This window comes from Trichoplusia ni, chromosome 15 (assembly GCF_003590095.1).
Source record: "Trichoplusia ni isolate ovarian cell line Hi5 chromosome 15, tn1, whole genome shotgun sequence".
In the NCBI taxonomy this organism is placed as follows: Eukaryota; Metazoa; Arthropoda; class Insecta; order Lepidoptera; family Noctuidae; genus Trichoplusia; species Trichoplusia ni.
Window position 1 is genome coordinate 2,870,319 of NC_039492.1, and position 25,833 is coordinate 2,896,151.

Sequence of the window (25,833 nt, forward strand, 5' to 3'; positions counted from 1 at the left end):
AACAAATCCGCAACTATAGGTATAACCGTTTTATTTATACATCCTGGTGATGGAAGGACGGACAGCGGAGTCTCAATAATAGAGGTCCATTTTACCTTTGCGTACTATACCCTAAGAACACAAGTTGATCTTCCAACTTCATCACACTTCTAGATAACGCCAACTTATCATACGAATCAAAACTTGTATTGTATATATATATATGCTCAACATACGGATGTATTTCTAAATACATGCGTAATATTGACAAATTACACACAAATGGTCGTGGTCATCACTCAAACTCTTTGTCCTGGGTGAGAATCGAATCACTTATTTGAACACTAAGGAGCAAGTCAGTTTCAAAATAGTGAAGTTTATACTTGAAATAATGTCAGACGGAACTTACAGCGCTATCTGTCGTAAAATGTCAGAACTAACTTTGCAAAATGTAGCCATTACCGCTCTCTAGCGGCTAAACGTGAAACTTCTATCACGAGTAGCGTCCTTAACGGTATGAGTGTCCTGTGGTTCTACTGTCAATTGAATACTCGTATGCTTTTAAATGTCTCCTTAAAAAAAACTACTCTCGCATTAAGGATAAAATCCCAGTGTCGCAAAACTTTCAAGTCACATGCAGAAAGATACACAGATTCAAAAGTAGCAATAGAAAATCATACAAACACTCCGCAACACTTGGGTTCGGCGTGGTGAAACCTGCTGTTTTACTTTTGGTTGAATAAATATACGAAAATTCCTTGATTTCAGTGATTTTTATTCTTACAAAATGCTTATAACTAGGTAAATATTATGTACAATAAATAACAATTTGCTCGCGCTTCTTCTAGAGCTTTATAATACATTCATTTGTCGTGGCTGGAGCGGGAGTCAGGGTCGGAGGCCAGGTCGCGGTGCTCGTTCATTTCCATCTCGAAGTCGTCCACCGCCATAGGGGTGTCTGGAATATAAGTCAAATTTCAATTAAAATGTTGAGAGGGAAGATAACGGATTTGTGTATTCTTTTGTACACTGCGGGATTTAATCATCGTTTTCTTTTTTACACTACTATATTTGGTTGTTTTTCTACATATTTATTTCTTAAAGATTCATTGATACATACGATAAAGTGTGGTAGGTTAGTCAGTAGTCTACAAGTTTTCTGTACAAACATCTAGGGGTTTTAAAACACGAGCGATTAGAGTTGATTGTTTGATGTGATGGGTAAGGTACGCACCCAGATGGTCGAGCGTGACGCCCATGGCGGCCCGCAGCGCGCGGCGCGGCGCCACGTGGCGGGGCGGCACGCGCGCCAGCATGGAGCGCAGCGCGGCGGCGGCCTGGCGCGCCAGCTCGCGCTCGGCGGCGGCGGCGCGCGGCAGCAGCGCCAGGTGCGGCGGCGGCGGCGCGGCCAGGCGCGCGGCCTGCTCGTGCTGCAGGCGCGCCAGCAGCGTCCACGTGTGCCGCAGCGCGCCGCCGATGCCGAAGTCCTGCTGCGACGCCGACACCTCCTCCTCGATGTCGTTCAGGTACTCCACGTCGATACCCAGCTCCGACAGGGTGCGCAGCTGGTCCAGGTCCACTTTCACGTTTGACAAGTCCTGACAAATATTTAATCAATATAAAACATTGATGTAGATAAATCCAATTCCCCTTTTCTACCAAATCCATAATGACATACATACATTTTCATAGCTAATCTGTTGTGCTTCCTGTTGTTTCTTGTCTGGGAACATTGCCTCCATATCGTATATGAGAGCCCACGGGGAATCCGGAGCGAAGCGTAACGGCTCTTCATTGTGTTGACCATTTTCATAGGCTGCAAAGAAATAGTTATATGTGAAATTACAGTTCATGCATTAGAAATTAACTACAGAAATAGATACCACAATTGTGATGTCAAATGTGTATGAGTCCGACTTTACAATTACACCGTAAATCCGTAAATAAGAACTAATCAAGTTACATAATAAAACAACTTACGTAATGTATGGTAGAGTAGATGCGACTCCTCCTTGGTGAGCGTCGCGAAGGTGCCGTCGTAAGAGGGCGCGTACGAACTGAACGGCCCGTAGTTCAGAGGCTTTACGCCTTTAGCTACGTTACGACGGTCCTCGCGCGGTACTGAACAAGAATAGAAATGATTTAGCCACTATGTGTTTGAAACTTTGCAGATAATCTCTAACCCTAAAGTATTTAGTGTTAGTATTCAAGATAAATATTGCATAATTTTACTAAATGTGACAAAAACAAAATGTAACACGGTGTATGCGTACAAACATACATTACTGTGCACTAAAACTTCTATAAAGGCTTACGTGCGATATTATATACATATTATGTTCCAACAGGAATGGTACGCGTAAAAATGGCTTGTCACCATACACAATATGTAGAATTACAACGGAGAGAACTTCACCTATTATTTGTCAATAAATTGGTTTTATACTTACTGTGTAAGGTCCCGTTGCCCTGCGTGAGCTTGCCGATGTACCGGCCGAGGGTCAGAGGCTTGTCCTCGCCGTTTCCGTCCACAGTGCCCGTCACCAGACACAGCGTGGTCTTGCCCTCCGAGTCCATGCGGGGAAACGCTACAGGGAATTATATTATCATTGAATTAAATAAAATAAACTTTTAGAGTTCGTTGCGTTGTTTGTTCAGTTTCTGGTTCCTGGAGTTTATCTGTGTTGTTTGCTAAAATAAGACCGTTGCAATTGTAAAGCAAGATAGAAACTATAGAGCGTAGAGTGCTCAGCGACAAAATAGTAGGTAAGATCGTCATAGTGGGCCCCCGAACACAATGCAAGCAGTGCTGACGACTGTTGGATTAAATGTGCTGGTGCGAGTAGGTAAATATTAAAAGATCATAACGTTCTATGTGATCTTAAAAATATCCATACTGTAATAATAAACCCTTGCTCCAGCGCAGTTAGCCTGCCTGGCAGCTGTCCCGTACCTTTCTTGGCGAGCCGGCGGCGGTGTTGCTCCCTCGCGGCCTCCATCTGCATCTTGCGGCAGTCGGCGGCGAGCGCGTCGTCGTTGTTCCCGTCGCTGGCGGCCTCGGCCTCGCTGCCGCCGCTCTTCAGCGGGCTGCTGCGCTTCAGCACCTTGTGCTGCACACACACACACACACTGCACCACAAGCCTCACGCAACTCTAGCCACTAGGCAACCGCTCAACAAACTTGACCACTCATGACAAAAACTTTTTGTTATGAACTGTTTTGACGACATTTCATCCAAATGATTCGTTGAAAGTTGAAACATTGACTAAATTCAAACTATACTTAAAGAAAATGAGACTTTAAAAATATGCTTGTCATATTTTTAAATGATAAATACGAATTTGATAATAAAATGTAAAGTGCGGCAAATCTCTTTTTTAAGAAATTTTGCAAAACAATAATTGCTCTCGTACTATTGTTTTAAAACAATCGACTATTACATTACAAGTTTAATGCCACAGCTGCCTCATTAAGTTAGTTTGCAATATGACTTTCAAATATGTCTCAATAACGTTATGTCCGACTCACATGTTTGTCCATGAGTGTGAAGTTTGTTGAGCCGCAGGTGTAAGTCATGCATATGCTCGGTCCAGCTCGTCCTATCTCACAGCACAACACAGACGCGTCAACCGACAGAAGCAAACAAAATGTCGCTAAACCTATGATACACGACTACGCTCCTATAAATCTATTAATATGGTCAAAGTGTCACCTTTCTGCCGTACGTCCTAAGAGGCTGCGATGCAAAAAGTCATTTTATCAACATGTTTAGTTCAACTTCAGAAAAATAAAATAAAAAAAGAAGGTAGTTTGAAGTTTTTTTTTCTCATTTTGATGTCAGTAAAACTTAAAGTTGTTTTTTTTTTGTGTTTGTGATCGTTACGTGGGGAATGTGCGCGTCTTTTTTATATATTTTGGTATCCTAAGAAAACAACAAAACAAGATTGACCTCGCAAAATAAAGATACATTACTTTTTATGGGGAAAAATGTGAACGAACATAGAAAACATAAAGTAATAAAAAAACATTATAATGAATATCGATTAAGCATAAACATAAAAATACACAGCAGTAGTTTCACCAATACGCCAGCTGTACAGTGAATGCACCTTTCGTTTGCGAGGTCTGACGCGGGCGCTTGGCCTGCGTACTTACCACATCCATCTTCCCGATGTCGAAGCCGAGCTCCTTGATGGGTATCTCGTACATGTATGTGAGCAGGTTCCCGAGCGGGCGCAGCTTCTGCGGCGTGAGCTGCTTGAGGCCGGCGTGCAGCAGCCGCCGCGCCGCCTTGTGGTACACCGTGCCAGCCTTGTTGTACTTCATGGCGTTGTTGCACATCAGTTTGAAGTCGCTCTGGGGTCAGAAACATGGTTTCCATGAATTGTATCAAGCTTGTTTCGGTTTGGGTTAGATCTGTAACCTTGTGTTGTGGGCAGTTATTGAAATAGCGTGACTATCACAATATTTAGTCTCAGTCAATTTGATTATGTATACTTGTGAGAAGTCTGCTTCGTTACTTTGCATAGTAGTTTAATAAATGCCAAGATACCTATCTTTGTACCAGTTCATGTTACCCAGATGAGTTCAATAGCAACAATGATAAAAGTACTTACAATAAAACAGTTGAGTGATTTGTATTCATTGTCATCAATCTTCTGCTTCATAGTGGAGAAGTCCATGGGCCGCCTGATAATGTCCGAGTATCCCGGAGCAAAGTTATCATTCACCGGCCAAGCAAAGAACTGGTTGGGATCCCGCTTTTCCAGGTTTCGGAGGAGCTGTTCCAGGAGACGCGAGAGAGGACGCCGCTTTTGACTCGCCTGGGGAAATATATCAATTAAGCAAAAAGAGTTGCCTTTTTTAAGCTTGATGTGATGATTATGTTGAGTAAGTAACTCCTTTATGGCATATAAGGTACTCAATCAATTTGATCTATAGAGAGTTGGAGCAGTAATATAGAATATGTGTATGAAGTTGATTGAAGCATGCAGTAGTAAGATTTGTTAATAACATCTCTTTGATAATATGAGATGTTTAAAATTTCCACGTGAGCATAAAATGATGCCTGAATGTGAACACCCAAGTACTAATGTGCAGTGTTATCTATATTTAGGAGGTGATGTCTATTTAAGATATTTTCAATAGTGTTCTAGTGCAAACTGAGACCAAGCAAAAAATTTAATAATTGTGCTACAAACTTTTAATAGTGTTATGTGCTTTTGTGAGTTAAATATACTACAATATGTGATTTATGAATGTGATATGAAAAATAAAATGCATTTTTCTTGCTTATATCATGTATCTAGTAAATGAATGTGTGTATAGAAGGCATCAGTTACCTTAAGCACACAAGTGCGAGGTTCTCTGTGTGAGGCAGGAGAGTTAGGTGCGGGGCTGAGCCGACGGAGCAGCTTCTTTGCCAAACCCTCGTCTTCTGAATCATCATCATCTGACAGTTTTATCTGGAACAATCCATTTCAACTGCTGACAGAATTTCCACATGTTTGGAATCTCTATATTTATTGAACTAATTCTAAATTAACATAAAAAGCACATACCACATTATTTTTTGGAAAATATCACAATTATTGGGAAGATCTACATCACAGTTTGCACTAAACTATTACATTTTTACAATAATGACAACATCTAGCATCTTGGGGCCCTTTTTATATTCCTAATTATAAAATTTACTCAGCATACTTAACCTGAATGTTGAACTTATAAAAGAAAGTTTGTGTTTACATCACTATAGTGTACATAAAGGACAAGATTGGTGTATTTTAAACATTAAACCTAAGATACTTTAGATTTAGGTACTCGGCATTCAATCGAATACTTACTCTACGTTAAAACATGCAAGTAAATATCGATCCTCACCATGTCAATTTCACGACGTCTTCTTTTTCTCTTTTCCTTCTTGGGTTTATAATCATCTCGATGATCGTCATTGGCTGAGTTTTCTAGATCACTTGCTTCCAACTCTTCCTCTGAAATACAAATATGTTTTTAAGTAAACAATTACTTAAAATAGTTTAATCGGCATCAAATAACGGCGTATACTCACTACAGCTTAATTTTTCTAAGTCATCCATTTGTGGACGGTAATATAATAATAAATAAATAATACTAAATTTAAATTTGTTTTTAACTAACGAACTGATTCGTTAAAATCAGTATTTTTACCAATAAATCATTATAAAACTTAATTTACACAAACTCTACAACAGACCCCAAGCCAAGCTGTATCCTGATTTGACAGTAGCGTTCCATCGACTTTTTAACAGTATTCAACTGATAAGGACAGCTACATAGTACATTGCTTAAGATAGACAGAGCTCTAAGATAAATGACAGTAGGCAAATAATTACTTTTACGTAATCTGGAACGTGGTGCATTACGTTTCATTTCACGTTATTATATTTTTTTGTTTTAGTTAATTCAGTTAATATGCCTCTTGATCTATATATCTATTATGTGGAGACTGTTTTGGATTGTGAAGGTTTTTTTATCCCTTCCTCCTTAATAGTTTTAAATGGCTCTGAACCACTACGTTAGGGTTCGATTCTCACCCAGGCCAAATGTTAGTGTAATGGGCACAATCATTAATTAAATTTTGTCTTGGTGCTATTTTTCTATATTATGAATGTATTTAGAGTATATATATAAGTATTGAATTATTACCATAGCACAAGGTTTGCTAAGTTAAAGACTAGATGGCGTTATGTGAATGTTGTGGATTGAGGAATATTACATTACACGCAAGAATTGAAGCTCATTGTTGTACTCCTTATTGCTAGCTCGACCGGAAAATATTAAAACTTATTAATAATTAATTACATGAATAAAAGAGCAAGAATAACATTTCTGTATCATGGTATGGATTAGGGTGTTACGAAAGCGAGTAGGTATATATACCCATATACCCTTGTTATATCAAATGTTATGTACCTAAACTGTTTAATAGATAAATAATAGGTATGTACCCTTTGTTTTTCATTCTAATAAACATCGACACCTGTCTACACTGGCTTCGAAGCCAAAACTGATGACTTCCAAGTCCTACTGAATTCTAAATTTATAGGAAACTTGATATTAGATCAATTTGGAAAAATCAAAGCGGAAATTCTGTAGCTTCTTAAGATGAACCAGTTTGGAAACGTGCAGAAATTTAAAGAACAAAACTGGAAGTTCGTAGCAATTAGAATTTCAACAAGTTTGATGATTGCGGATTTAATTCGGGCAATCAACGTCAAAAATCAAATGACGTAACGTCTATCTTTTCGGAATGTGAGCCTCCGACAAAGACGATAAACCATGTAGGTATGGCAAAATCTTTCCCTTTAAAATTCATATATCATTGAGCATTTTAAACGAAAACTTTTCTAAGAACCAGTATAAATTTCATCCTCGCACAATTTTCTCTAATTTTCAATTAACTGTACTTCATTTGGCAGATTTGTGACTTGCAGATATTTACTTACGTAGTTACATATCTAGATAGGCAGGTAACACATTGTAACAGTAACCCTAAACATGGTCGGCTGGCAGTCGCCGCGCTCCAAATGCTTCGCCCATGCATGAATAAGACGCAGTTTTAATATTACTCTGTTTTGCGCACTCTGTCGGCACTACTTAGCATTTAGAACAGATTCATTTGCATGAGACATTCAACAAGAATTATTAAAGATGTGAGTGTATGGACTACCTAGCATACTGCATGGATAGCTTCATGTAACGTCCATAGAGAGATATTTCAAAATAGTTATGTAGTAGGTACCTACTTATTTATATGCCCAGATAGATAATTTTTTTTTGAGTAGGTACCTTTTACATAAGTGGGTGCTGACAACAGTTTTATTTCCGACATGGTTTTACGACAGTTTTGCTTATTTCCGTGGTGTCATTGTAATATTGTCATTTTATTACGTCGAAAGTAATTTGATAAGTTACACTATTATTTAAGGGGAAAGTATTCAATTGACACCGCTAATTAGTAACGTTAAAAATGTTCTAATTGCTGAGACCCCTGATTGAAGCGGGTTCATGTTCTCTTAGAAACCTCGTATGAACCAGATTCCCAAGATTGTTTATAAGAACATTATGTTTGTTCAATGGTTCAAATTTGTATATCTACTTATGGTTTTTATTAGAGATGCGCCGAATAGTGGTTTCACCGAATAACCGAATGCCGAATACTATTCGGTTTAAAGTTTACCGAACCGAATATTCGGCCGAACTATTCGGTTCAAAATTTTATTACAATATTTTATTTTAATTTATTAGTAAACAGGTTTCAACATGTCCTTACTTGCCGCCCGCAAGATCAAACATTAAAAAAATATATTATTTTTTTAATTTTAACTGTTTAGTTTCAGAAATAAATATTACTAGCTTTTCGCCCACGGCTTCGCCCGCGTCGAGGTCGGTTATATCGCGTTTCCAAGAGAACTCTTCAAAAGTCCGGAATAAAAACTATCCTATGTTCTTTCTCAAGGTCAACTCTATCTCTGTACCAAATTTCATTAAAATCAGTTCAGTGGTTTAGACGTGAAAGCGTAACAGACAGACTAACAGAGTTACTTTCGCATTTAATATTATAGTAGGGATTATTATCTAGTTCTATGGTTGAAATATTTTGTTTGGAGGTCTAAAAGTATAATTTATGATTAAAGACTGATTAAAGCGTTTTTAAAATTAAAATAAATATGTTGATTTTTGGTTAAAAATAAACACTGAGTTAAATTTTAATTGCTCATAGTATTTCGTAGACTTATAACAGAATAAGTTATATCTTTTAGTTCTACATCGGGAAATGTGGCAGAAAAAAAAAGAACCGAATATATTCGGCACCAAACCGAATAATTCGGCCGAATACGAATAGTGAAAAAATTGCCGAATACGCCGAATACCGAATACCGAATAGTTATTCGGCGCATCTCTAGTTTTTATAAACTTTTATATTATATTAAACTAGCTATTGCCCGCGACTTCGTCCCCGTGGGTAGAAGATAAATATATATTATGATTTATACCCGCCCTGTTTTTTCACATTTTCCATTGTATCTTCGCTCCTATTAGTCGCAACGTGATGGTTTATAGCCTAAAGCCTTCCTCGATGAATGGTCTATTCAACACAAAAATAATTTTTCAATTTGGACCAGTAGTTCCAGAGATTAGCGCATTCAAACAAACAAACAAACTCTTCAGCTTTATATATTAGTATATATAGATTAGGGATCTTAAAATCATTTCAGTCAATTCCAGAATAACTGACAAGTAGACTCAGAACAAGACAAGTATTCGTGGGTCATGAAGCACCTATTCTACGCGTGGTTTGAACTCGCGACACGTCGCGAACAATGGGTTTGGTGTGGTGAGCTCAACCACTCGGCTATCCGTGCTGTCATTAGCGTTTCACCCCTGAAAACAAAATAAAAAAGGCTAATTAAATATTATTTGATATTACGTGGATGACAACAAACAGTTATCTCACTAGATGTAACTAATACTCGTAGGTACCTAGCCATCATTGAATAATTTTTGTTTGTCCTATCGGGTCTTGTGTAACCGGCACTTCTAGAATAAGTAAAAGTTGTCTTCAAGTAAACGTCAAGCCCATGTCAAGATAATTGATCTTCTCATGTCATTGCGCAATTTGTATGTCTAGTAGTAGTTAGGTATGTACGTATATATTATTAGAAAATATTTCATCCATCGTCCTTCTTCGGTTTAATAAACAGATTATTTGATGTGATACGTTTGCTTAGGTACTTCAAACAATATTCAGGCAGTAGGGATATTTTATAAATAACCCTGTATAGAAAAGGCAAAAGCAAATTAAGCAAAGTTGTTACTTTTTTTAATGAATCCTTGTTTAGATTTTGTGGCTATGTGTAATGTTATAACATTTGAAGGATGAATTAAACATCGCCATGTCTAATGGGGTCCTTAATTGTGGCAAAGAAATCACTCGACAAAAAATGCGTGTTCGAAATGATAGAACCTATACAAACGTATCAAATTGCTTAACTTCAAACATAGCTGCTAACTTCCAATGAAAAAGTATTTAGTTAGGTCAGTATGTAACTTAATTACCATATTAATTTCTCAGTATAGCGATAAGTGTACGATTGTCGCGAGGAATGTGAAGCACCAGCACGCGGTCATGTGATCAACTCGCAACATTGTGTCAGCTTACAGTTTAGCGTCCACACTGCAATGTTACGACGATATCCACTCCTGGTTATTACAATACTTTGGAGAATCGGAGAGGTAATGCTTCATTGAAAAATGACACGAAACGATAAAGACTTAGGTACTTTGTACTTTCAACGGTTGTTTGTATATACATGAGCAACGAAGGTCCTGCATGACTATGTAGAAACTATAGAGTTTGGTCGCACTCGCTACTCTGAGTGTTTCATACAAAAATACTGTAAAAAGCTAAATTTGCGAAAAAAGCCCTGTTCAATCACATCTGTTGCCAAAACGTAATTTTCAGTATTTGCCGTTAAATAAAATGAAAGGAAAACACATATGTATATGATCTTTGATAATTTCAAACGTCTATACATTTACTTTATCAACTTAATCAACTGTCTAGCTATTACGGTTCATGAGATATAGCCACGTGACTGACGAACAGACAGCGGACCTCCATAGCATTTACTTATTTCCTTTTAGGTACTTAAATCTAAAAGACAAGTAAGGAATATAAATATAAGCTATTCTTTAGACTTTTTATACAAACAACCGTATTTTTGGAAATTATTTATTTATCTAATATCCCTTACAGCTAACAAGTCTGGCTGCATACTTACAACGACAGCTCTGACATTACCATTCGAGAAACAGGCGTGATTATAAATGTCAGGCGTTAGTCGAACAATCAGGCCGATAATAAACATTACAAGTGGCTTATGTTTGATATGTAACGTTTAATAATTACTGTTTGCAGTAGATTACAAGTTGCGGAACTCCGCACCGACCGCTTGTTATTGATGCACTGTCAGCATTATAATTACTGGGCGAAATATGAGGTAGGTTATAGGTACTCTACTAGCGTAATATTTAGCACGGTCTTTGTAGAAAAAATGTATGTAATAAAAATAGTTATCAGTCGACAGTCGCTGAAGGGCTTTCGAGGTTTCTGCCGCAAAGCTTACTTTATCCTTGCTTCGCGGGGGTTTACGTTAAACGACACGTACACCCAGACTCAGAAGCTTGTGCTACACTCAAATCGAACCCGCTATACGTCACACGCGAGGAGGCGAGGTGTTTGGCGACGTGACTTCAACCACTCGGCTGTCCGTGCAGTCCATGCTATTGGTTTCATGAGTATTATGTCATTCGATGAATTTCTAGCATCGTTAACCTTCTCGTGACTCATTGTCTTTACAACCTTCACCCAAACCTATCCCTACTATAAAACAACAATATCTAATAGAATTACAAGTATAGCAAATAACATAACAAATCTAACACTATATAGTTTAATTTATAAGAATCGTGAATCGCGTATTTATAAGCGGGCTGCGCCGGCGCAGGTGCGCGGCACGAGATGATCGATACAGCGTTGCTATCGCTTTCGGCAGCGCCCGCGCAACCACCGCCGACAATTAATTTAGAAGCAGCATTTGTTCGATGATAACACAGGTACAGTGTGTTGTTTGTTGCCTAGAGACGTGTCTATAATGAAAGTCTTCCATCTATCTTGTTGAGTTTCCTATCATCATGCATCCGATGCAGAAAAATATATTTTGTTGAACTTCTTAGTTAGCTTTTTCCTGTTGTTCCTGGTACTGGGTGGAATTTAGTGTAATGGGTGCAAACTCTTTGAAACTAAGAACGGTCTGGTAGAGCAGAAAAACCTACAGTCAAGCTGGATAAATGTCAGATAATTATTTTTTTATTTTAGGGCGGAAAAAAATACAAGTGGATTTTTCGTGCTTAATAAGGTTTATCATTCGTAAACCAACAAGGAACTCAGTTACAGTTAGATTGTACAACGAAGACAACTCTATGTTATTATACTTCCCTTCCATGGATAGCAAGTATTCAGCTTTCCCACAAAGAATTTGGTCATCATGAACGAGGCCTAACCAAAAATTCAGTTTGTTCAGTTGGTATTGCATCCTTCCGTGTGATCGGCTAATTAAATTGGCCGCAGCTGGCCGGCTAATGGAAAATCGCGGCTAATAAATCTTAAGTCGCGTCGAGTTCCACCCACCGCGTTAGATACACGTCAGATGCGCGTGCGCACTGCTGAACGCGCAGTCATTAACCAGAGATAGCTCAAATTCATTGTTACACCTCATGCTAGGAAATTGCTTGTCTGATCACTGATTGTTTATGGTTCGAAAGGTTTTATTTTGAATCTTTAGTTTCGTTTTGTTTCAATAGATGTCGCGTACCGGAATCGTTTCCAACGTGAGCAAGAACATTAGCCTGAGACATTCATCTCAATACTCCTCAACATTCTTGCATATTGTTATGTAGACAGTCTCATCAATGTTGACAATAACAAATAAATAGTTACTGATTAATATTATATTAATTGTGTTTACATTGCTCTACAATGATTCTACTCGATTATTATAAGCTGACTCTCCACTGGAAGAGTAAATAATTGTATTGTTTGTAATACAACGGAATTTCTAGTGAAACTGTTTTTATTATGATAAACAGTTAATACAAGTTAGCTATCTTCAGTCTTAAGATGTTCATAGGTAATACAAATGATTCTTTATCCTGGCCGTAACTAAAACTATTGTTTTAAAGAGTCATGAATGAGGTCAGTTGACTGTTCAAAATCCAAGTAAAAAGTATTTAAACAATACGTCAGTATTTACACTTAATAAGTTTTGTGACTGATTTAAACTTACATAACTAATTTGTATACATACACGATACTGATGAGTTTATTTTCATACAAATGCTTACTTGTTTACTTTCTCGTATGAGAAAAAATATCTCGACTATGTAAAAAATTCGATTGGGACCCGTGGTGCCAATTAGCACTGCCGATGAAATGTGTGATGGTGTGATGAACAATGAGCATCCGCGACACTCCCGCGCAGATCGCCGATAATGCGGCGGCGGGCGGCGGGCGGCGGCGCGGGCGCAGCGTAACTTAGCGCTCACACCGCCCGGCGCGCGCGCACACGGAATTTCACCTTTCATTAACGCTTGCGCATTCGACCACACAACATACTCAATTTGCGCCCCAACTTTTCTTTACAAACGCAATGTCAATTCTTAGGATTGTATCCAGTGTTATTTGGCTGATGGTGCGAGCGTGCGAAACTCATAAAATATTCACTTGTCTCGAATTGAATGGAGACGTCAATCCTCAGATAGTATTATGATACGAACTACAATAATATAAGATCAGCCACCTGACCCGGCTTAATCTCTTGCTAATTGCATTCTGTAACGTCGGCAGAGTGCAGCGCTAATGGCAGCAGTTTTATTTTACAAAAATGTTTACATTGTGAAAGTTTGAATGGATATTGTTCATGATTTGAGAAAGAAGATTGCCATAGAAACGGAAAGATGTGGTTTTGCATGATACATAGATAATTAGATATAGATACAATTATAAACATATTGGTATTTGGAATTGTATCGCATTGCGTATTGCAAAAAAAAAAAACAAATAAAACGGACTCTACTTACTAATAGTAGAGTTCGAGCTTATTATTAAGAAGCGCCGAAGAAGCAAATTCTTTATCTAAATCTTAATTTTTAGAAGTTGTTATTCTGACATGGTTGGATACAGACACACTTTACATCTCATTTCGGATCATCTTTAATAGCCTAACATCGATCCTCACGAGTCAAGAGGAATTGACCACATATTAAGAACCACATATTAACAAGGTACAATTAATAGTACTATATAGTGTACGTGATGAAGTATGTAGTCCAAATACGTGACGGTAGTCCATTTATTTTAGGTCATTGTGTTATCAAGGGTCATGTTTAGTAACGGAGGCCATAAAATGGGCAGTTGTCGAAACATTATGAGTGTTATAGTCCCTGCAACTATTGCCAAATATGAGTGTTCGGAATCAACAATTACATTGTCTTGTAATGGCTCTTACGTTTTCCCATTATGCAGTAAGCGTTACCAAATCAGAAACAATTTAAATATCTACCAAAATCTCCTTGCTTGAGATAACAATCGAAAAGAAATTTCAAGATTTCAGTTGGATACAATAAGTGGATATTTAAGATCGATTTAAAAGATATAACGAACAAGATGTAAACAAAATAAGTATCTAGTATTATTCCTGTGACTCTTGCACATGTATAAGGAAGTAGGTGCATATAATTTACTAGAATCGACAAACAAGCGAGTAATCATGCTCACAATAATATTGTTGACATGAAAACACTGAATAACTTTTATCAGTCACTGAAGAAAACACATTGAACTTCAATCTCGCGTCCGCACTGTTGCGAAAACACTGACTTGGATTTACTTTAGAACACAATCAGTGACTTTACGTCAGGATCCTAATTGGCGCCACAATCTGAACCAGTAAATGATACAAAAATGACTGAATGAATGCTTGCAACACAGCTTCAAAATTAAAGAGCACTAAGTATACCACCTTCTAGTCCACAATCTAGCCGAGCTCCGGCGTTGTATCAAATCCGTCCTAAGGATCGCGAGTGCGCTGCATCCCCGCACATGCCAGCCCCGAGCCCCCGACGCTACATTCTCCACATTCCAAGCTCCTTTAACTATATAATTCGGCCGTTTACGCGAACACCAGATAATCTGGCCCTTTGTTCAGGGCCCTTCATAAACATAATTGTGGAGGCACGTCGAGTTATGGATGTAGGAGAAAAATTCTACGGCCCCTGCCTTGAGGAATTCTCCTCATTTTGTTAGAGATAGGAGGATATATGTGTTGACTAGGCTACGTCGGATTTAATGTGACGGTTTTGATGTTTCATGATGATAGTCAAATGACTATGCTTTCATGAGTTGTGTTATTACGTGACGGATTTTTAACTTGACAAAATAAAAATTGTATCATGAATTGTATTTGCATTTTTAGCAAAAATCGTACAATTCCTGCTGTTGCTGTTCTCGCGTAATACATCAACCAATTATATCTAATTCTGTTAATTCACTCTACACATAACACCATTAAAGTTGTTTAATTAAATACCTATAAACTTATAACAGGAACTATCGCATACGTTCATGCATATTGATTGATCGATAACAGTTACGTTTGATTTGCCGTAGTGCTGTAACGTTAGCAGTATGGTGTAACTAGTGATGGTAATATGCGGGTCGTGCACCACTGAAATGTTTGCAGGTATATACTGAAGGACCACCAGCTAGTAAATGACAGTTTTAGTTGTGGCGAGTTTCGTGACTTGGACTTTTTCGGTCGGTAACGTCCGGAGCAATGCTTAGAGGGATTGGACATTTCTAAGTCATAAATAATGTTATAATGAAAATAAATAATTGTCAAACGCATGCAGGTGATACATAATGCGTTTCTATTGACTCTAACGATTGTCGAAATGACTCTCGACCATACGAGGCAAACTATCATGATATCTATCTACATGCCACAGGTAACTTTATCTTAATAGACTCACAAGTCATATGAACTCAATCTAAGGTACTAAAGTGGACATAATGGTTTTAAAAATTCATTAGATAACGAGAGAGATTATGAGATTAATCTTCATTTACTTGGACATTTTGTAACAGTCGAGGATTAGCTACACAGATATATATGGAGCATCGCGTCCTAATCCAAACAACGCAGTACCTACTTATTTTAATAGTTTTTTACCAATGTTTATGTAAAGAACCTTAAATTACTAAAGAAGACCTCTCGCATTACATTATACGCCTCAAGCTTTTCATTAAGTAGAACGGTTGTATCGATGATCTCTGGACATTTATCAAGAAACCGAGAAGACCTCGTTGTGTCAAGCTGTCAGCCGACAGATCCATAAAGGATATTTTATTTTTATTAGCCGGACAATCTTACCTTGCCCTGTATTTAGACAGCCAGCGACAGATCGGCTATCTTCTACGTGGGTGTCTGCTGACAGGCTATAGGGCTGACAACGTGGAGAATTGTAACGAAGTTCTTGTAAATGTTTTTGTACTATGGGCCGTGTTTCTGGCAATGGGTTGTGTAACAAAACTATAATACAGTTATCCATCTGTATAGGCTAAAAAACGAATATTGTAATTCTTATTTTGTATTTCTCAAAAATTATTTCATTCTTTCAATCAAATTCTTTCATCATTTATGCTTTGCACTGTGTCGAAATTCTGTATTTTGACCTTAAATGGCAATATGATAGTCAATTACCCTGGAGTTATGTGCCAAAATGTTAACATTTGTTGTTACCAGCCCTAGCCCAGCATATCTCGCGGAAACAGCTAGCGGTGACGCAATCGACTCTTGCGCCGATGTTATAATACCGATCACTTTTGTCTTGCCAATTAACAGTGTCCGATTGGGGGCAGATGGTCGTGATGCGAGATGTGGCAGCAGAAAATAACGGTGTAGGGTGATAAATAGACATTACTTGTCCGTCATAAGGAAAGGATTTCAGGGCTAAAGTTACAGTACTTTGGTAAATAGAACAGAAATAAATAGGGGATACTGTATTTGAATATTCATTTTCAGTCTGAGTCGCTCCGGCATTTACGTGGCCTAAAATTTTGCTTTATTATAATTATGGTACCAGGGGTATACGAAAAAAGCTCTTTAAGTGGCAAAAACTAAGAACGATGCACATTCTGCTAGCTCATCCCATTATGTACGTATTAGCTTTATGAGGTTTCTCCTTATGTCGCACAATTTTAAGTTTTCAAACTTTCTAATATATATCTATAAACCATTCTTTACAAATTAACATGATTTTCCCGTAAATTTAGGCTCAAAAGATTACAACTGACTGAGCCTTGATTAAAGGCACTTGTCGGTCCAAAATGTATATTTATAGCTGAGGATAATTGCTTAAACCTTAAATATGACGTGAGAAATACAAATCCGATTACTGAATCCAGGATTACTTCTAAATGCATTAATGAGAGGGACGGAATAACTTAAACCTATAAATTTAGTTTTTTGGAATTCCCTTAGAAATGTAAGAAGATACGTACATTTATGTAAGTATGGGATCTATGGAAGTAGATAAAAAAATTGTGATGATGTGATAAACGATTCGGTTCAAGGTATAAAAACAAAAAAGTTTTTAATGGCTGTGATTAATGCATGTCTTTGGATTGAACTCTTTACGACGCTTAATGGTTTTATGACGGGATTTGTCAAAGACGTTAATAGCGTGGCCATCGCGTTGAGATAAAAATGAAATTGAAAGAAAAAAAGATCTTAGTCCATTCTTTGACGTGATTCCTTTTTATTAAAATTTCTCAAAGTTTTTTCGATACTAAACTAAAAACTAAGTAACCATTTAACTTTTTTATGATAGTCAAAACTGTTCAAAATTCATGAAAATAACTAAATGTAACTTAGAGTTTAATACAAAGCCACAAAATTACTCATCTATTTTAATATCAGGTGCTGTTACTGTAAATAGGACGTTTTCATCTGACTCAGGCAATGAACCTCGTCCCACGCGCTGCACTACCCTAAATATCATTATCGTACAGAATTTATGAAGTAAGTGGTACAAAGTTGCTTATCTGAAATGTAATGCGATGCAAATGTTATTTACATCTTGATAACTGGGTTTAGTAACCCTGCGCTAAACATTAGGCTATCAGGGAATAGTACTTACTCGATTACTTTCTAACTTAGGGTTTAGGAAAATTTGCTTGCACCAAAATTTGGCACTTAAAGGGCATAAACTTATAGTGTTTAGGTATTACAAACATATCTGCCCGTCCCACTGTCCTTATGCACTCTCTTTTCAGAATGTCTACCACTATCTTTGCTAGCATTCAGTGTTCTACTTGCTACCTTGAGGTAGCAAGTAGAACACTGAAAGACGCCTTTTACAAGTGATTATTCTCGTATACTGCCTTGATTGTAGCCAGAGTGCAGATCACATCAACACTTTTACAAAGAGGGTAATGAAACCATCATTGTGTACAGCATTATTTATGTAATTCCAAGAACACGTGTTTTCTCCCTTAAAACAGCAATTTCTCGTTAACAAGAACCTCTCAATCTACAAATCTAAACACCGGATCCATCTGCAAGTCGAGTCCTTCTACTTTCTCCGTAGAGCGAGCATCCTTGATGACGTCACCTAATTTCTCCGGGCGTTTCTTCGGCCTTGATGCGAGATGCACGTGGCGGCCAGGATCCGCAGACGTTTCCCCTTGCTTGGTATGCTGGGCGGCGCTCAAGGCCAGGCGGTGCTGTGCGACGCATATTGATCGCGGTATAAGGAGTTTGTTTGATGTCAAATGTCAAATGATTGTAGGCTTGTTAGATCTTGGATCTTTTGATATTAAGTTTAACAAGTCAAACAGATGATGTATGAAAGGCAAAAGTTTGATTGCGTTAGCTTTAAAGATTGTATTTGTATGGTAAAAATGTATGGCAGTAAAAAGTATATCAAAAACCATTTATTGCAATATATTTTTAACTACAAACAGATTATTTAAAAAAATATATGTTTATGCAGATTCTGTACAAAATATTATAGCATATTTCAACCTGTAACCTTTTAAAATGTAAATACGTATTCAATCCATTCACAGTGCCCTGGTACTCTGCTACCTTCGTAACTTTAATTTCTACCAAGAATCGACCACATTAATACGAATGTAGGAACAAGTTGCTCGTGGAATGCGCAGGCGTAACTGACCTTTTGAAGCGGAGTGCCGACTGCAACACAATCGGCGATTACCGGAACACTTCTGCAGAAGTATGAACATGTGTAATCACCGTGATTATGAACCTGGTGATTGGCAGTCCACAAGGCAACCGTGACATGCGAAAATCAACCTTAAGTCCACGAATGAACGCTTTAGTTTGAATTGTGTGTCAAATGTTTTAGTACTCGTATTAATACAGTGATTTTAAACAGTTATGATAATATAGGAAGGTTAGTGTTGTTATAATTAGGTACGGCATAAATCTGGCTTGTTAGCGTTCCTTGTTTTGTTATTATGATTCGATATTAAGGTGTCAAGAGGTAGTTAGAAATATTATGGGCTAGTTACATGTCTGGTGATACACAGAAAAGGCGGGTTGGTATTCAAATATGTGTGAAATAAGTTACATTCGAGACGAATCAGGAGTTAGCATTCATGCTATAGACGCGGTGTAAGAAATTATATTCTTAGTAAATATATAATTCTATATTAGCAGTGTCAGTCACTTAAAGCAAATATGGCTGATATATGCAACAATCATGTAACCTAAGACTGTTGAGTTTGTTAGTATTTGGTAGTTTCGAAAGCTTGGGCTGATTGGGCATGTAAATATTTTAAGCTGCTTTTATTTTAAGTAACTGAGATCGACAGTATCGGATCATCACAGCTATCTGGATAACAGTTAATGAAAATTTTAATCAGATCTGAAGAGATTGATATCTTTCAACCACGACCTTATTCTCAACCAAAAGCCTCATAAACTTGATAACCATCTGTCGATACCGTTCGTTCTGGCACCTGACAGTACCCGTCCCTTGAGATGACCAGATCAATAGCTGTCGACCATAACCTAGGCTCACTCGGGAACGTGCGGCACTTTCCCTGCGATCGACAGCGACCAGATAACATCTCCCATCTTCATTGATAACTGGCTGCGGCATAGAGAAGGTGACGCAGATGTGTGGGTAGGCAGAAATAGATTGTAGGTATTTACGAGTAAAATGATAAACCTACTTTAGGTGCATGTATTTTTTAAACATGTCTGTATACTACTTAATTACATTACAACGCCATTACCAGTAGGGAGGTAGCATTTGAGTGTTTAGATATTTGGTAACCCTAATTTGGTGATGGTTAAAGGCCATAAAACAGACCTATTTGTTTATCACCGGCTTTTATGTCAAAAACAGTTTTTACATTCGAAATTTTCAATAATCGTCATCAAACTAATCCAGTAAAATCTCAATACTTAGCAGTATACAGCCAAACTTTATACAAGTCCGATCTACGTTATAATCTTTGCGCAGTAAACCGCGACCGCTTTCCACGCTGTGCGCTGCGCTCGCGCCGGCCGACATAACGGCGCGACTGCCGACGACGCGCGCACGTACTTCGACGCTGCGCCCGCGACGCGACGTGAGTGAAACACGCGTGTGAACACATACTTACGATTCTGTGACTGTGCCTGTGTTATCTCCCAGATTTCTGATCATAAAGGTTATAACTAATTAGTGCCTGTACAGTAAGCAGCTATTATTAATACAAAGGTAAGCTTTTACAATTTCGCGTGCTATTTGAAATGATTCCGCGTCTTTGATGCTGCAGGAATTGTTCTGCGGAATGTTATTAAGTATTATTGACTTTCTAATTGTGTTTAAATATGTTGATTTATACATTTTCTGAATTATTCACAACGCGTTAACATAGCCCCGTTTTGTTTTCTATTTTGCTTAGATAGTAAATGCAAAAATTAAATTTTAATAATTTCTCCAGACGTTACGTCTGCCTATTTCAAGTTTAAATATTCAAGTCGTTGTATATTTATAATGCTTTATATTTTGATGGTCGCAGTTAGCGCTACCAATATTCGTATGTCTACCCGCATTTGGACATAGCAAGGTCGACTTTTAATGGGTAAAAGTTGTTTTATATACTCAATTTGTTACAACATAGCCCAACTGCTTAGCAATGCATAATTTCAGAAGAGACTCGTTATAGTTTTTTCAGGACTAAATGATCGGTAAATCTATCTATCAGCAATTATAACATCCTACCAAAATATATAAACGATTCAAAATCTAAGCTGATGTTGTCATGTTTTTCTATCTCGGTAGTCTATGCAAATAGGTTATGTACCTAAGAAAATATACTTTACACATAAGTGACCATTCAAATTTTTTCTAACCTCAAACCGAATTTGTTTACCTTTATGTATTTTTGGCTTTAATATTTCCATAGTTTTCGCCATTGTTCCCACTTTTACCACATTTTATAATCACAACACAAAGATCACAACTTGAAAATCTCTAACACCTCATTGTATTCTCGTCGAAATCTGTCAAACGACAATATTAGCAGAACCAGTAGAGATCGGAGTGGCGCACCTGTGGATGTAGGCTAATGCCGTAAGATGCGCTAAATTATATTAATATTAACTTCTTTTATGTTCATCGCCGGTTTATGAACGACCGTGAATTTCTTCCGCTAGCTTCATTTAAGGTTAGGTTTAAGTTATTTTTCAACTAAGATAACTCTGTGAAGATATATCGCAATATGTGTATTTTACTTTTATATGTTATGCAATCAGCGGCTCGTTACAAGTTTTCGTTGATGGTGAAAGCGATAAAGAAAGGTATGATGACAAATGACAATAGTTTTATGAGAATTTTGATTAGCTGTTTCGCAATGATAGCGAAAAATTCAATTTACGTAATTGCCACAGATACTTATAATGCCAGTGATTTACGAAAAATAGTCTAACGTATTAATTATGTTATCTAGGGACAAAGCCACAATGGGTTTAAAATAAAAATGAAAAATCAACTAAATAAGTTGTAGGAACCTAGTTTTAATAAAAATCATATTTGATTAATTCACTATTCATACTCTGACGTCACTAATTACTATCAATCTTTTTAAATATTTGCGTTATTGTCAAATATACGTCTCACTTAACAGTTTAATCAATGAATTATTTATAAATGTAATATGTCCTGTGTATCACAGCTAAAACAACAAGTATATTATGAAGGAGGCACGTTACTCGCGTTAATTATATTCTGTATAATATTACTAAACTGTACCTCAACCTTGATACATTAATGAAACATTTGCGTGGCTTTAGATTTATTATTTACTCATACTTGTTGGTGTAGTTGTAATGTTAATTATTAAACTAAGTAATTATGGAGACGTCTGGGTTATTCGGGTTCTACGAAAATCACAAAAAATAAGTAATTAATTTGACTAACTGTCGATTTCTGAAACACTTTCCAATTTAAACTATTTTTATTGACCATAAAACTGATGAAGGTCGGGTACGATTATATTATTAAGTACGATTTAATAAATGCAACATTTATAATTAACTATTTACCCGATAACCAGCTAGTTCCTTCGACAACAAACTATCAATTTATTAGTGTGATTACTACAATGTTGCTTCTGTATTTAAGTAGACTGGTATCAACGTAAAAATGTTTTTTCTCTCACCGCCCGCTTTCCACGCTCCATAAGCTCTGAAACATTGGCAATTACATACAATTAGTACATAAGCTGTGTCTACACTTGATTCCCTACTTCTCTGCGATTGGCGAAGATATCTTAATTAGAGAAAGCGGACTTAATTAATACGATTATCTTGTTTGATACGATGTTGTTTTATTAATTACGAAACTTGTCAACAAGAACAATATTACGTTACGTTAGCGAACTCTTTGTTTTTTTATACTCTTTGAATTTTATTATAAAATTATAAACGGCCGAAACAAAGACTGATAGGTGACAGTTCTCTTTCTGGCAGAATAATATTATTACAAAAATATTAATAATTATTATTAAAGTACTATTTCATATCAAACCCTTTTTGAATTCGAACCGCTAGATTTTCTATTACCGCAAAATATACGGCTTACAAATTAGCCATAAAGAGCCTATTAAATAAGAATTCAAAACCTTGGTTACTCGACGTTAGAATGGAAATAATGCCTAATAGAGAAATACATGTTTGGCATATTTCGTGAGGCAGTAATATCGATTTGCTGGTTACAACGAAAATTATTGCATGGATCTAAAACCTAGTACCTGCTGAGAAACTACAAAGATGCAACATTGATTTATAGTAGTAACTTAAGTTTTGCTGATTGAAACATTAACCAAAGAAATCTGAAAGTCCAAACATTTTTTCGAACACTTGATCAATGCACATTATTAACATTTCCTTCAAATATCATCATACACAGACACACCATTCTTCTATCGAAAAGATTCAGAACATTTTCAAGATCTATCAAAACCAAGTCTTACATTAGGCAACATGTTCAAGTACTCCAAACTCAGAACCGTCTACTGATTTGCTAATGAACCTCTATAACCTTTATTCCAATACTAAATGATTACTCAGAACGCTTAAATTCAGTAATTTATTCAAGAGACTACAGGATTGGTTAATTTCACCTCGTTTCTGGTTTCCCTGTGTAACGCGCAGGCGCTGCGGATAGGGAACCAGATAGTTAACGCAATACACAATATTTGTCGCAACGTCTAATACCAACCAGTTTGTTTACCAATATAGTATCCTCAACATAAATAAAAATAATATATGTTGGTATAAATAATTAAGCAGACTTCTTGGTGTGTTTGAAGTTCAAACGTCACAAAGAAATGATATTTTAAATTTCGATTGATTTCTATACTATTTCTTTGTATTTTAAGTATATTAATTGGTAAAAAGTGTGTTTTTATGTCAAAATACAAAGCCTCAAAAATTGCCCATGTATTGCCCAAATATGTTGCACCATTTTAAAATCGACAAAACGTTACATTAACATTCCGAACAAGTAAATTTATATAAGAATTAATGACAAACGAATACGGTACCCATCATTTCCTTATCACAATAGCAGCCTAAATAACTGGCCGTTACGTACCACTTATAGCGTACTAAAAACCAGCCAGTTCGCAATACCAGAAAACTTAATAGTACAAGGTAATACTCGATATTCGTCGATGTCGCAACACCGGCGAAGTGTGGACATATTTCGACCACGCTATGTCACAGAAGTTCCCTGTTAGGCTTAATAGTATTAGTTTACGAAACTAGATAAATTACCCGCGCTGATACGTCGGCCGAGCAATTACTATAACGATTGGCACACGACGCACGCTCATAATTTAATCGATTTAATACGGCGTTTTTGTTTAGAAACATGTTATTGGTGTAAATAAGTGTAATACTGGAACAGTATTTTTGTCATTATTGTGTGCTTACCTCTTATTTACTACCGATCTGAAAGAAAAGCGGAATCAGAAAAGTAATTGCTACCGTTGAGTCACTAACAAGAGACGAATTTAACGAGTGTCTGCCGCCAAAGTGAACAATATCACAAGTGTTACATCAAGAATACGCAAAAAATATGTATAATAGTAACAGCTCCCATATCCACACAAAATATGTAATCGACACAACAATAGGTTTTCGCGGTGTTCTTGTGTTCAGTAAAGTTTCTCGTGTAACAATGATAGACATTGTAACGACCATATTCTATAACAATATGACTTCTCATGCGCGTTGCACCCGTTTTTCTTTACTAAGAGGTCATTTTATACCTCATTGTTAAGATGGCTGTAATGTTTCGTTAAATCAAATTTTACGTTTGGCGATTGGGTTTCTCGACTGTTTTTCCTTATCAGTCATGTTAATAAATTAATTCATTATAACAGTACGCACATTTTCCATGAAGCTGTTTTCAGTTCTCTTAACACTCGCATGTAAAACTGTTAAACCTACGTAATGTAATACAACAGAACATAGAGATTTAACGACCTTGTTGACACGGTATTATTGACCGTTTTCATAAGAACAAAAGGTGCAGAAAACAATAACAGATATTGGCAACAGTTATTTGTGCAGCTGGTTCTAGTTACATCATACTTGTGTACTTGTGTAGTGCACAATGCGTGCTGCGTACTGCACAGATCTCGGGGACTGTGCAAAAAGTGTGGTGCGTTGGGTAACGCTAGTTCTCAGTACTCGCTGATATGTCGACGGGTAATTACTACATTGTTACGTAACAAGGATTATGATACTCCTTTTTTTGCGACTTACAGTTATATGTTCACGACATTATAAAAAGAACTACTAGCAGGACTGTGTATGTGCCAGTAGTAGAGGACGACAGCGAAATCTATTATGTTAGTGAATTAACTTAGAGTCGAAATAGATGCCATTTTCATTTATTATTTTGTTCAAATGTTTGATGGTGTTTTTTTCTTTGTTATAAACTAAACACAAATATCCGTGTTTTAATTTAAGCATAAAAAATATTTCTCTTGCAACAACCTCTATTGTAATGTTTAGGAAATACAGAACAATATTTAAATTATGCAGTAATTTGAAGAAAACGCGGAATCGTAAAACTGTTGTATAAAATATAATTTAAGTTGTAATTAGGGATTGTGAATCTTTTGTGTGGTACTTTATGGTGCTATTAATAATTACCCCGGGATAGTGAGTCACTCTCGATGCGATTTTCTAAATTATTTTTTTAACTACTAGTCAGTAATGCATTTATTACGTAATGGTTAGCTTAAAATTATATACAATGGTTTGTATTTATAAAAATAATAGTTGTTTATTCGCTTATAAGTAAAATTTTGGTGAAGTAAAAATACATATTAGAAATATAGCAAGTGAGACGTGAGGCATATTTCACTCCATTGTTGATTCTTATAATAAAGTAACTCTTTGGCATAGTATCTATCACTCAAACAATCACCACTTTAATATAGTACCCATAGGTAAATGGTAAAATACAATGGGCATTACAACTGTGTAGTAAAAGTTGCGTACACGCATGATAGCGTATGTGATCGTATGTAAACGGAGCGTGCGAAGGGATGACACGTGGGAACAATATTATGTAATTTACGTATAACATCCACTATGTAAAAATAAGCACAAAATTGTAGAACATATTATTTTAGTATAAAATACGAGTTATAT

At 36.7% G+C, this 25,833-nt stretch overlaps 1 protein-coding gene and 2 long non-coding RNA genes across 3 annotated transcripts; 1 reads left to right on the forward strand and 2 right to left on the reverse strand.

Annotated features, from left to right (window-relative positions):
* Positions 1-733: 733 nt before the first annotated feature.
* On the reverse strand, positions 734-1,286 carry LOC113500957. The gene is made up of 2 exons (XR_003401243.1): positions 1,214-1,286; positions 734-937 (listed from the first exon to the last, which is right to left on the reverse strand). It is a non-coding gene; the product is annotated as an uncharacterized LOC113500957 (long non-coding RNA).
* A 36-nt stretch (positions 1,287-1,322) lies between these two features.
* Positions 1,323-6,249, reverse strand: LOC113501386 (bromodomain-containing protein 7-like; the record flags this gene model as incomplete). Its single annotated transcript, XM_026882518.1, has 10 exons — positions 6,051-6,249; positions 5,864-5,973; positions 5,323-5,445; positions 4,597-4,803; positions 4,136-4,336; positions 2,933-3,089; positions 2,430-2,567; positions 1,960-2,100; positions 1,662-1,795; positions 1,323-1,577 (listed from the first exon to the last, which is right to left on the reverse strand). Coding segments are annotated over exons 1-10 (1,494 nt in total), but the record flags the coding sequence as incomplete, so codon positions are not given.
* An 11,199-nt stretch (positions 6,250-17,448) lies between these two features.
* Positions 17,449-20,564, forward strand: LOC113500958. The gene is made up of 3 exons (XR_003401244.1): positions 17,449-17,664; positions 18,233-18,391; positions 18,714-20,564. It is a non-coding gene; the product is annotated as an uncharacterized LOC113500958 (long non-coding RNA).
* The last annotated feature ends 5,269 nt before the right edge of the window (positions 20,565-25,833 follow it).